The sequence below is a fragment of the Eretmochelys imbricata genome, chromosome 4 (assembly GCF_965152235.1).
Source record: "Eretmochelys imbricata isolate rEreImb1 chromosome 4, rEreImb1.hap1, whole genome shotgun sequence".
Lineage (NCBI taxonomy): Eukaryota > Metazoa > Chordata > Testudines > Cheloniidae > Eretmochelys > Eretmochelys imbricata.
The window spans coordinates 12,886,781-12,900,539 of record NC_135575.1 but is presented as its reverse complement, the minus strand read 5'-3'; the positions used below and the strand labels follow the sequence as shown (position 1 = coordinate 12,900,539).

Here is a 13,759-nt window from a genome sequence, read left to right as displayed (position 1 = left end):
TTTATCAAGGTCAGTTAGAATTCTATTCCTGTCCTCCCAAGTGCTAGAGACCTCTCCCAGCTTGGTGCCATCGCAAATTTGAAAAGTGTGCTCTCTACTTCATTATCCAAGTCATTCGTGAAAATATTGACTAGTACCAGGGCTGAAATTCTCAAAGAGTATTTCCCAGAGCGCCCCATGGGAGGTGGCAGGGTTTGGGGCATCAGTCTTGCGGGTTTCAAAATATTTATCAGAGCTCTGCTCCAGACAGCTCCAGCTGAATTTAAGCCCTGAATAGTACTGAACCTAGGACAGACCCCTATCAGGCCCCACTAGATACTCCTTCCCAGTTTGACAGTAAACCATTAAGAACAACTCTTTGAGTAAGTTTTTCAACCAGTTGTGTACACATCTGATAGTAATTTTATCTAGACCATATTACGTAATTTGCTTATAAAAATGTCATGTCATAATAAAGGTGGAGAAAAGGAAAGACAGTTCACTGTTTCAGACTGGAATTTTCAAAAGGCCTAAAGGAGTTAGGTGCCCAAATCCCTTTGAAATTCAGTGAGATTTAGGCATCTAAATGCACTTAGGCCCTATTGAAAAGCCCAGCCTACCTCCATCTCTCCAAGTTAAGCTTCAGTGCCAACAGATAGAAGCTAGCTCATGCAAAGGTTAGAGGAATTCAGGCCTGATCATTGTTACAGATGTCGAATGGGAGTTACGCTGGCCTAAGTCCATGACTCTAAATATTAATATTCACAAATGCAGATCAGGGAGCATCAGGGAAATGTCATTTCTGACTGGAACAAGGGAACTCTCCAGAGGGGAGGGGAAGGATGAACTATCCCCCTGCTGACAGTGCTAGGGAAAGGCAGTCTGGCTTCTCGGGCTGTCAGTGTGTGAGAGGAGCATGCCTCACTAGGCACCAATCTAGACCCATACTCACTTGGAGGTGTTTTCAAGTATTGCTTTCACTTCATTCATTTGTTCTTTTCCAAAGTAAACTACAGTGAGGTGAATTCTCCCATCCTGCTCAATGCCCATTTCCCTAGAACAGACATCAAAAAAAGTCATTCATTGACCTTGGAAGTTTGCTTTCCCAAACAACACCTGCCATCTCTAGCTGGGAACGTAGGATGGTGCTGAACTCTGCAGGCCAAATTCTCTGTTGGTACCACTCCACTGAGATCCTTGCACCAGCCCAGTGAGATCTTTGCAGCCCTTCATTGAGATCCTTGAATCCATCCAGAGCTACACTGGCTCCATTCGAATGTGCTTGCAGGATGGGGCCTAAGATACTTCATAGCTCTGCATTAGCAGGCTATAAATCATCATCTAGTAGTTATCTGAGTTATGGCAGAGCACTATTGGAATAGCCCATCCAGTCACCTGGATGATGGACGGAAAGCCACTGTAGGAAAGCCCACAATTGTGCGTCAAACTACTAAAGCCAGCAGGTGCTACCTCAGCAACCACGAGGCCGTGAGAGAAGGGGGAATTCAAAGAGGGAAATAAAATCCTGTACCCTCATTTCTATTTCTTCTATATACTAGCATGTCTAGTTATGTCCCTGAAAATTGTGTAAGGAGTATCCACTAAAATTAAACTCTCAAGACAGACCTAAGAAGAGCTCTGTGTGGCTTGAAAGCTTGTCTCTCTCACCAACAGAAGTTAGTCTCATGAAAGATATTACCTAACCTGCCCCACCTCCATTTCTCTAAGAAAGAGCAAATCATGTGGCCTAAGAATATCTGCATCTGTCAAGATGTGTGTGCTTCTTGGGCAACTACACAGCTAAGTTATTTGGGTGTCTCTCAATTTTCTTATCAGAACGCAAGGCCCGCCACTGGGCAGGTTATTCTTAGTGCTGACTGGTTTCAGAGTAACAGCCGTGTTAGTCTGTATTTGCAAAAAGAAAAGGAGTACTAGGTTAGTCTCTAAAGTGCCACAAGTACTCCTTTTCTTTTAGTTCTGACTGGGAGCTACGTCTTGATTAAATCCATTCCTGCAATTGCTACACCCATGTTGGGAAAGAAGGCCATAAAGGAAGAGCCTTGATCAAAAGTAACAAGGAGAGAACACTTTTGAGTCCAGGCACATTTCTTATTGCCTTTCTGTCACAGCCTCGACACGCAGTCCAGAGATCATACAAATGACTCTTATTTTCTAGAAACCTTCCTGTGCTACTTAAGGGACTGAAACTGACACATTCATTGAAGTAGCTCTGGCACCTGCTCTCTCAAAGATGGAAATAGCAAGTTTCCGATCGAACGAAACACCTCGTACGTGGTGCATCAACTTCAGAAACACTGATGACTGCAATATAACCTTTTCCTTTGGTCTCCACTGCTAAAGCTAATTGCTGTTCATGTGAAATCTCTGTTGATCCAAGCAAATGCAAATGGATTTTTTTAATGATAAATTGATGGTTTTATGAAAAAAATTTTTTTTTCCACTGGGAAAATCCCTGGTGCTTGCAAAATTGCATCATACTGCATAAAAATATCAAGATAGCTATAGATCCATAAAAAGGAACAAACCTGAAATTTTGCATAAATTGTCGAAACTTGCTGGCTCTCTTTGCTAATGGGACTACAATGTTAATGAGTGTGTTGGCCATGTTGAGGTTCTCATTCTTCACTTTCATGATGGGACCAAATGGTCTGAATAAAATGATTCGTCTGAATTCGTGTGATCTGTCTCCTTTGAAAGTCAGCTCATACAATGTGCCTTTGTCTTTTTCTGTTCGGTACATGCCTGTTAGAAGAATATGAAAGAAGAGAAACATTAGTATGGAACTAATTCCCCAGGAAGAAGTTGCAATATTAGGTTGCTTTTGTAACTTAGATTTAGCAGCAAATAAATGAAACTTTTCCCCCCACAAAAAAATCAGTCTATGCACCAGTTCTTCCATAGTTTGAAACTAGAACTCAAAATCTGACGGGGGACAGTCTCAGATTTTAGGAAGATGACTTTTGTATCTCCCATAAAAATCCACCCAGATTACAAGTATCTGAGAATCACCATTTGCACACACACAGTAGAACTTGGTAGATGCTTGCTCCTTAATTTTCAGGATGTTCCAAATGCACACAGCTGCCAGCCACCCCCAAAAACATTGAGTCCACAGGGATGGAAAAGGCAGAGGGATTTTGGAAAGGAGCTCTCCCCACACATTTGATTCCTCCAGCCCCTAGAGAAGTAGGTTCCTGACACTGACAAGTATCTGAAGCTACACTACCAGGTTCCCCCCTCCCCCGCCCCCCGGAGAGTTTTTACTAGGCACAGATGAAAAATCCTGTACAGAAAGTGTCCAAGGTCCTGGTAGACACCATTTTCTTCATTATTAAATTGCAGAACCAGGGAGTGAGGAAGTGACTATGGTGAGCTCTCATTTTTGAGATGCTTTCTAGAGACGTGGAAGGTTTATCCCTCCAGGGTAGTAATGTCCATTGGCTCTGAGAGGATGACACGGAACCCTGCCCTTTGCTTATGAGCAGCAGAGACCTGGAGATTGCTTGGGATGCTCACTGAGGGGATTTCACCCTGGTAAGCAAGGTGACCAAGCATGTCATCATGAAGACCCCCTTGTTGCCACACAGCTGCAGCGATCACCACTTTGGCTTCTGAGACCATCCATGGTGCATATGCCTGGCAGCACTGGAGTGCAGGGAACCAGCTGTGAACCTGAGACATCTCTGGTATGACTGAGCTGGTATGACAGTAATGACCTTCAAAACAATGGAGGCCAGGAAATCTCTGGGTGTTGATAGGTGCTAGAGTTGATCTCAGAGACTCTTTCTTGAGGCTAATTCAGAAACTGTTTGAGTCACTTTAGATCTAGGATAAACCTAAAACACCCAGTTTTCCTTGGGGCTAGGAAGTACTTTCAAGACTGATTATGGCTGAGGTTTTTCAAAGAATCCTTGGGGAAGTTTATGATTCTATGAGTTGGAAGCCCAAGTCCCATTGAAATGCAACCAAAGCTGGGTCGTCATAAATATAAAGGGAAGGGTAAACCCCTTTAAAATCCCTCCTGGCCAGAGGAAAAATCCTCTCACCTGTAAAGGGTTAAGAAGCTAAAGGTAACCTCGCTAGCACCTGACCAAAATGACCAATGAGGAGACAAGATACTTTCAAAAGCTGGGAGGAGGGAGAGAAACAAAGGGTCTCTGTGTCCGTCTATATGCTGCTTTTGCTGGGGATAGACCAGGAATGGAGTCTTAGAACTTTAGTAAGTAATCTAGCTAGGTATGTGTTAGATTATGATTTCTTTAAATGGCTGAGAAAAGAATTGTGCTGAATAGAATGACTATTTCTGTCTGTGTGTCTTTTTTGTAACTTAAGGTTTTGCCTAGAGGAATTCTCTATGTTTTGAATCTAATTACCCTGTAAGGTATCTACCATCCTGATTTTACAGGGGTGATTCCTTTACTTCTATCTACTTCTATTTCTATTAAAAGTCTTCTTGTAAGAAAACTGAATGCTTTTTCATTGTTCTCAGATCCAAGGGTTTGGGTCTGTGGTCACCTATGCAAATTGGTGAGGAGTTTTACCAAACCTTTCCCAGGAAGTGGGGTGCAAGGGTTGGGAGGATTTTTGGGGGGTAAGACGTGTCCAAACTACGTTTCCCAGTAAACCCAGTTAGAGTTTGGTGGTGGCAGTGGATATTCCAAGGACAAAGGATAAAATTAATTTGTACCTTGGGGAAGTTTTAACATAAGCTGGTAAAAGTAAGCTTAGGAGGTTTTCATGCAAGTTCCCACATCTGTACCCTAGAGTTCAGAGTGGGGGAGGAACCTTGACATGGGTGTATTACATCCTTAGGCTTCTTGGAAAATTCCAGCTTATTTGTATTGTGGTAGGCCTTCAACTCTTTGGCTGGAGTCAGGAGAAAAGTCTTTTTCTGCCAGGATTTTTTCAGGCTCAAAGGCAGACTGCCCCCAAATTGCTTAGGTCCCTTGAAGGATTAGTCCAGAAGCTAGAGTTTGGTAGGTGGTCACGTCCCATGAGTGAATGCAGATAGGTCTGGACAGGGGCTCTGTGGGTTTAGCCCCTATATGGATGGAGCCGTGGGCCATGTCACTGAGGCTGCTAATGGCCTGGAGACCTCAGGACAGATTCCTGTGGATGAGTTGGGTAGGTCTCCACATACCACTGTGGGGCATTAGTTGCATTGCTTGCTGTGGTGAATTTCCTGTCTTTACCCCATGCACTGGGGCATATAGCACCAAACTCATAAAGCCAAAGTGTAATTTTTGATGAACCACAAGGTGATGCTGCTGAACTTATTCTTCACCTGATGTGTCTCAATAAACACCTATGTATGGTGCCAAAGCACCTGTCTCGCTCCTAACAGCATCAGAATATCATATGGCAATATCCCAATGCTTAGGGGTGTATTATTAGGTTTCTGCAGGAAAGTAACTTTTTATGTACTTAATGGGTGAAATTCAGCCTGTGCTGAGGAGCCAGCACAAAGCCAATGCACCCCGCAAAGGCCTGTTCCAAGAACTTGTGGGCTGTAGGTTGCCCACAGGCCTTAGAATTCATCAATTAAGAATAAAACCCCCACTCCCACATTGGGTATTTGAGCAAATCACTTTGTCCTACCCAGGTTCATTGGCATTTTAATTATTCTTTCTCAGACCCACTTCTTAAATTCAGTTTGAAAGCCGCAACAAATACACAGAAGAGTAGAATTGGATTTCTCTGCCTCTCTCATAGGAACTCTGGGGGCTAGCAGAATGCAGTTAAATGCAGGTCTGCAAGAAACCAAGGAAAAGGGGTTTCCTTCTTTTTTGATCTTGGTCCTTATCCAAATGACCATTTCTTGGCACTCTGTTTTCTGTCTCCTAGCCAATGTCTGATCCATTATAAATGGTATTTTTGCCTCTTGCCCCCATGACTATTTAGTTTCCTTGACACCCTCTTGTGAGAGACTTTGTTACCATTTTTTTAAAAGCCCTAAAAGATGACGGTAACTGCTTGTCCTTTATCTCTGATTTTATGGACATGTTCAGAGAATTCTAATAGATTAGTGACGCATGATTTTCTGTGGCAGGAGCTGTACTGGGTTATCCCCATTGTATCATTGTCTAGGTGTTTTATCATTGTACTTTTAATTATAATTTCAGTTAGTTTACTGGGTACAAAAGAATGATTTACTGGCCTATAACACCCTAGATCACCCCAGACCCTTTTTAGAAATAAAGAGTTTCAGCATTTGCTCCCCTCCAGGGTAGGAGCTGATTTCAATGAGAAATTTCATGTTTTTGTTAACAGCTCAACCACTTCATTAAGTTAATAATTTCAAGGTGTGTTTTGATCTATAAAGTCTTGTATAGTTTGGGCCCTGGATATCTTAGAAACTGCCTCTCTCCTCTCTCAGTGCTTTAGCTGACCAGCTGAGATCACCTGAATGGCTTGAGTTTATAGTTCTTGGATATATATGTCTCGGGGATGGGATTCAGGTAGAATCAATGGAGTTTCTGTGGCTCTGGAATTTCCTTCCTCCATTATTCTGATGCAGAGTTTGTTGATGTTTTGAGTATGCTGCAAGGTACATCTATTTATTTAGGCTTTTTCTGAAGGAATGGCTTGAGAGAGAAGGCTTTAATTAGGAATCAGAGGGGAAGTGGTCCTTTAGTGTCTGTTTTTTTTTCTTTAGTTTTTAAAATCTTGACTGTGCATCTAGTGAGACACTCATAGCACATTGCATACATTTGAAAAATAGATACTTCTAATAGCAAAGAAGGCTTAAATTAGATTGTTTAATACAATTTAGCCATCTAAAATTTTCCATTAGATCTTTGCATGCTTTTCTATTCCAGCCAAACAGTAACTATCCTGCTATTTGTTTTCCCTGGGTAAGCAGTTCACTAATATGGAAATAAGGGTGCTTTATCATGCAACTAGATGCCAAATTTCCTATCTCATTATTGTTGTTGTTTATGACTTGTATTACAGTAGAACCTACAGGCCCCAACAGAAACCAGGGCCCCATTGTGTTAGGTGCAGTACACAGTAAAACACATCCTGCTATCAAAGAGTTTACAATCTAAGCTCCCACATTCTGCAAAAATTATGCATGAGTGTAGTTCTGTTGAAGCCAATGTCACTAATCAGAGTGTGTTAAATTAAGCTCAATGCATGATTCTTTGCAGGATTAGGGCATAAATAGATGAAAGAAATATGATTCCCACTTTATAGCTGGGAAATCAAGTCACAATCTAGTGATGTAAACACACCACCACCCTTCTGCTTCAGTACTAAGACTCCTTGAATTCTCTGAGGAATTCCTTCATTGTTATTACCATGCCTAAAACCATCAAAAACCTTTTTAACAAGTTCTGTGACTCAAAAGTATACGTCAAGTGGTTTGAATTTACTGAAAATGAGCTGTGCCTACAAACAAGTCTTGCTAAAAGAAATTGCTTTAAAAGTTTCCCCAAGAAAGTACCAAGTTTTGTTAAATTTAGATAGGAGCTATGATATCTGAACAGGATAATCCGTTATTTTTGCTGCTGTCAATACATTAACTAGTTTCAGAATGTCCACTGGTTTCCAAAGCAGCATGTTTGAGATTTGCCAGAATGCTTGGAGTAATCTGCCAAAGCAAATTAGTCCCAGGTTTTTCAAGACAAAGGATTTGCCACTTTGTTAAACACAGGGGCTCAGGGAGGAGTCTTGGAAGCCTCATTTGGACTGGTCAAACAGGAGTTGGGGGGGGGGGGGGGAAGGGAGGAGGAGAGAAACTGGAATCTAATGGGAAACAGATGGGAAGATGAAAAACAAATCAGAATAGTGGGTTGTGAGAAGCTAGGACAGTGGAGAAAAATATCAGAGTTTATGTGAACTAACCGTACAGACACGCTGTGTAAGTGGAAAGGACCTGCTCTCTGTACTGTAGCTCAGACAGACTTGCTTTCGTTCTAACAGCTAATAGTCAGGGTGCTGTCTTCCAGGGCTAACCCCAATACAATCACAGAATCCTAACAAAATAACTTCAACACAAGAAAGTTATACCTCCAGTTCAGCAAAGCACTTAAAAATGGGCTTAAGCCCTACTGATATCAATGGAAACATGTTTGGCTTTACTTTTCTCTGGACCTAGGCTTACTCCTCTTACTGTCACATGCCCTCGGAGCCATAACTGGTTTTGTTGTAGCTTACATTTCTCCCTACAACCTCAAATGTTTTCAGAATGTATATTAACCTTACATATGTTCTTCCTCACACGTTCCCTCAACTCACTGCTAGCTAGAGAAGATTCCACTCCCTTCAGGCAGAAACTCACTCCTTTATAAGAGTCCCAAGGTGTTTGTGATGCATTTTCACTAGCTCACCCTGTCTTCTCATCTGTTCTAGTGTGAGCTCAGATGTTAATCTGACTTGCAGGAGACTTTGTTTAAAATCCCAACTACTAGACAATCACTTATGTCCTTTCTGACTGAGGACAAAGTCACAATGCGCTGCTTATTCAGCAAGTGCATTTTTAAGGGATTCTGGGCTTTTTGTGGGTCTCTGTCCCCTTTGATAAAAGCATGTCCATTGAGTTACTAGTACTTCTTTTGGACCAAAGCGCTCACGCTGTTTTAGGATGGTGTCATAGCTATTCTTAGCTACTTCCTCCCAGAAGGTGAATGATTTATAAATATTTTCAGTTTCACTACCCACTGCGCAAATTAACAAGCTGACCTGAATTTTGGCCTGCCCTACTGAGCAACAGGTTTCTCATTAACTCATATTGGCTGAACTCACTGTGGCCCTATGGGAAGATGTCTTTGCATGCTTATGCTACACACATTAAAGGTTTATGATCTGTATGGTAACTTTCACTGTCTCCTCTTAGCACTCCAAAACATGGCAGAAAACCAATAAACACAAGAGAAAAAGATAGAGAATTATAACAAGCAGACATGAGTCCCTGTGTGAAAAGAGGAGTATTGCAGACTGCAGCTACAAGGCTAAATTACTAGCAGACGAGAGGAGGTGTGGTTCTCTTTAATTTTTGAACAAGAAAAATGGAAAATTCCAAACCCTGCCAAATATCGCTACTGAAGTCAAACTGGACTTTTGGAAAGTATTCTCAGGCTACAGCAAAGCTGCAGAGAAGGAGTTTAAACTCAAACACCAGGAAGCAGTGTCGCTTGCAGATTCCAAACACAAGTGGTTCTGTCTAAAACTGAGGAGGAGGAGGCTGTACTGATTTATTTTAAAACATCCAAACCATGCAGCAGAAACATTTCCATCAAATGCTTTAATTTAATGAGCTGCTTGGACAAACTCTCTCCTTCAGTAAAGCACATGAAATATGAAAGAGGAGAGGGAATGAACTAAGAGACTTCCTGATGAAGTTATCACCTTTCACCACACAAGGCAAGGAATTGCTGTAAATCATTGATTGGGTCCTGTGTGGCCAACAAAGGTGACTGATACCAGCTGTAAAAACAGCTCTCAAGAGTCAATGAATCAAGGTTTCTTTAGATCCTCTGATGTGTCATTAAGGCCCATATTCAGCAAAGTGCCTAAATCAGTAGGATTTAAGCATGTGCTTTGCTGAATTTGGGCCTACATAACCTAGAGAAAGTCAAGGGGTGAAACCCTGGCCATATTGAAACAAATGGCAAAATTCCCAGTGACTTCAATGCGGGGCAGGATTTCCCCCATGGCATCCAGAGGCCAGAGCACAAGAGTCAGACTCAGGAACCCTGAATTCTAATCCTGGATCTAACACCAATTCAGCCTATTGCCTTGGGCAACATTGAAATATCTGCCTCCGTTTGCCCTGCTGTCAGGTAGGGAGAACCACCCCTCCAACCCTGCCACAGACGGTGCTGAGATGGTTCATTCCTTGGTGTTTCTGAAGCCGTTTGAAGACGAAAAAAGTTAAATGTCATTATCAGCGCAATAATGGGCCAGATTCACCGGCAGGCTCCACCTGCTTTGAATTGCTCCAGAGACACAAAGCAGCTATAAACCTGGCTTAACTGGCCACTTAAACCCGGTTCACCCCTGCTTTGTGCAGCCAGAGTGGCACTGAGCAGTGAGAACGTACCAATGAATCTAGCTGGTTATTGAAGTCTTCTGTGGGCTGTAGCACTAACAAGGTCTGCTGTCTCCAAATCACGTTCTGTAGCAAGGCACTCCAAAATGAAATGGAATGGTGGCACACCAGCTCCCCTCCCCTGTCCCCTTTAAGAGATAAAGGGCCACTGATTTTTGGGCAGCTTGAATTTTTTTCATTCTCCAAGGATGAAAGAAAAAAAAAAAGGAGAGAGAGAGAGAGAGAGACGGGCGATATCAGGGACTTTCCAAGTAGTTCTGCACACAAATTTGTTCCTCAGTCAGCCCTGACTGCTCCATTTGTGCAGCCAAGCCAGGTCCCAGAACAAACCTGGAGTAGTGATTTGGTGCTGGAGATGCAGGCTACCATGCTGCTGTCTTGCTAGAAAGCAGGAAGAAGAGGGTTTTTTCACCCCTGGGCTCCTGCCACTGAGAAATGGCATAGCCAATGGGCTCATTCATGGCTTAGCTAGGACAATGAATGATGCTACCAGTACAGTCGCTCCTACTACTTGCTGTGGGTTTGAGTCTGCTCTGAGGGAGCCTTCCTGATCTTACACAGCCTGCACGGAGGCCGAGCAAACCTGCACCAGTCAAACATGACACTGCCCAAAGGGGAGAAATCCACCTCTGAGCAGGGAGCCAGCACAAGGCCTAGGCCTGGCCGAGTCTCACTTACACATTACACCCCTGCAACTGGCCCTGTCCCTCTGAGGTGACTTCAGAGTGGCCTTATACCATCGCTTTGCGTAGCACGGTGGGGTCCTGGCCCAGGGCTGGGATTCTTGGGTGCTCTAGTAACACAAATAAATAATAGATCATTACTAATCATCTCCCCCTCCCCAATAGGGAGGCAGTTCCCCTGCAGCTTTAGCATGCTCCGGAATTCAAGATAACCACTGATATGCCATAAATAAGCCAGTCAACTGATCCCCGGCAGGCACAAATGGGTTTGCTTCCCAGGATATCAGTGGAGCTGCACCTGTTCACATCAGCAGAGACTCTGGCCCATTGCCTGGATCACCTCTAATAGCCAGTCTGAATTTTTATACTGATAGTCGTTTTTGGCAAACAATGTTCATGATGTTTTGTTCTAACCTATCCCAAGAACACGCTGGCTCTCGATTTCTCATTTTCTATATGTTATCTCATGTACACTAGAAGAACCATATTATTGAAATCTAGCTATTGCTGTGTTTGTACAGCACCTAGAGCAGTGGAGTCCTGGTCCATGGCTGGAGCTCCCAGGCATTAGGGTAATACAAAGAATAAATCATCATCATCTATTTATATTATTAAACAATAGGCTGGGGACCTGGAGGGTGCAGGGTGAGAAACAAGCAACTCAAGGTATGTCTACCCGTAGGGCGGCCCGTAGAGTACGGACACCGCACTCCCAGCAAGCACGGGTATAAACAGCACTGGACACAGTGAGCTAGGGCTTACGTGACTACCGTAGAGTAGAGCAGAGTGCCCTACATGCCTGAACCCCAACGTATATATCCCACCCAGTGCTCTGCAAGCCCAAAACAGCGCCTCCCACAGCTACATGGCTATGTTTAGCAGTGTAACATCTCACAAGGCTCCAGCAGTGGGGAAAGGGCTCTGGCCGGGGGCAAGCAGTGGGGAGGCAGCTGGGAAAGTAACAACTGACCAGTGACTAAAGCAGAGATGGTTTGTCTCCACCATCCCAGAGAACGCATTAGCCCCACCTTTGCTAATCGAGATCAGATGAAGAAAGCATCCCTTAGTACCCAAAGGCTGTAGGGTTCATAAGCTATTCAACCAAGAGGCAGGGACCCCACAAAGGTGCTCTTGAATCTGCATTCCTGTCCTGCAAGATGCAGTGACTGAGAGTGGTCCCTCTGGAAAAGGCAGGCATGTAGCACTCTCAGCAAATGTCAGCTAGAAGGCTGAAGCCGAAATGCCAGAAGAGCAAGGAGATAAATTTCCTCCTTTATCTTAAATTCAGCTGGATTAATTAGCCATGCATCTTAAATCTCCTTTACAGCTACTGGCATCAGACAGAAAAAGGGGAATGCAGGCACACGAATAAAGTGAATCCAGGGCTACTGTATTACCAGTGATGAGGTTGCTTTCTAGCACTGCTAACTCTTCTTTTTTCTACCATGCCTCATGGTCAGCATAACATGCAGTGACATGCAAAGTCAGCAAAGAGGCCCAGGACCAAATGGGGAGAGACATTCGGACAAATGCACCATGAAATTTGGCTAACCATGGCACCATGGTGATCCATGTTCATTAGCTCTCAATAGTCGCTGGGACACTGCACCCCATATTCTTCACAGTGATATTATTATAATATAATTATGACATCATCATCCAAAATATGTCAACACCTTTCAGAGTAGAAAGAAAAGGAGTACTTGTGGCACCTTAGAGACTAGCTCACAAAAGCTTATGCTCAAATAAATTGGTTAGTCTCTAAGGTGCCACAAGTCCTCCTTTTCTTTTTGCGAATACAGACTAACACGGCTGTTACTCTGAAACCTTTCAGAGTAGAAACGCCCTTTATATTACCCCGATCTCTAGAGGTAGGCCTTCAGGTCAGGGGTGAGGCACTTTGGCTGGGGACAGCACTGGGAAGCTGTGGCTGAAGCTGCCTGAACCGTGTGTGTTCTGTGGATATACAGAGGATGGGCAGATGCCCATGTGGTAACACCAGAGACCTTCACCAGCACCAAACTCCCGCATCAACAAGGAGTCCTGTTCTCACAGGTACAAACCTTCTATGAAGTCCGAGGCTGCGTATATGTGATGGTTTGTGTTGCTATCACTGTTCTGGCTGTTTAAAGTTTCCAGGGCCAACTCAATAGCCTCCGCTAGCTCGTCCCGCTTGTCCTTCCTCACAGGTTTCTCCTCGGGGTGGCGTGTCAGCCCTGTCTCCAGCTGATACACCTTCTGCAGGGTGAAACTCTCGAAGGGCACAGCTGCGTACTCCGTGGGCAACTTGGCGCCGGCGTGCACCTCAGCTCTGTCTATTTGGGAGTGCAGGAACTCCAGCAGGTCAGCGGGGGTCTTCTCTGGGTTGCTGCGCTCCAGCCCTGGGCCCAGCGAGTCCGTGTAATGGTCCTGCAGGCTCTTCAGCTGCTCGCTCCGCTCCTGCAGCTCATCCTTCAGCTGAGCGATTTGCTTCTTGAGGCTGTTGATGTAATTGTGGTGCTGCTCCTCCCGCTCCTGCAGAATGGCCTGGTACCCCTCCTTTCCTGTTGGGCTGTTGGCCCTGGGGAATGCAAGCTGCTCATCGATGCCCTTCGGCGTACAGGCCAACATGTAGAGGATGGACACGGCAGAGCAGAGCACCACAAGCAGAACGACCATCCGCGGGAGCCAGGCACTCAGCCCTCGCCGAACCATCATCTCTCCGGGAGCAGGTGTGGGTACGTCAGCACCTACATCGCTGTGTGTCCCCGAACAGTAACCCTAAACAGATGCATGTACGTGCATGAGTGGGTTTCGCAGCTTCCTTCTAAAGTACTTGCTCCCCTCGGGTATCAGGTGCAGCCTCACGTGTACTTGGCAGTGCTAAGAGCCCAGCTGCAAAGGAGACGCTGTGAGCCGAGTGACGCCAGCCACTCCCCACAGTCACTCCCATTGTTATCTTATCAGCTTGCAGTAGTCGGCAAAGGGTGACCTGAAAGACAAGCAACAAAGACCAGTTATGGATCCATATGCTACTCAGTGG

General features: G+C 44.4%; 1 protein-coding gene across 1 annotated transcript in view; it reads right to left on the bottom strand.

Moving 5' to 3' along the window:
* Positions 1 to 13,434, bottom strand: part of CSGALNACT1 (chondroitin sulfate N-acetylgalactosaminyltransferase 1) — a 31,141-nt gene extending 17,707 nt beyond the window's left edge. The window contains exons 1-3 of the mRNA XM_077814329.1: positions 12,801 to 13,434; positions 2,526 to 2,742; positions 932 to 1,033 (exon numbers count right to left, since the gene is read on the bottom strand). Coding sequence (XP_077670455.1) covers positions 932 to 1,033; positions 2,526 to 2,742; positions 12,801 to 13,434 — 953 coding nt within the window. The remainder of the gene's footprint in view (positions 1 to 931; positions 1,034 to 2,525; positions 2,743 to 12,800) is intronic.
* Positions 13,435 to 13,759: the final 325 nt, after the last annotated feature.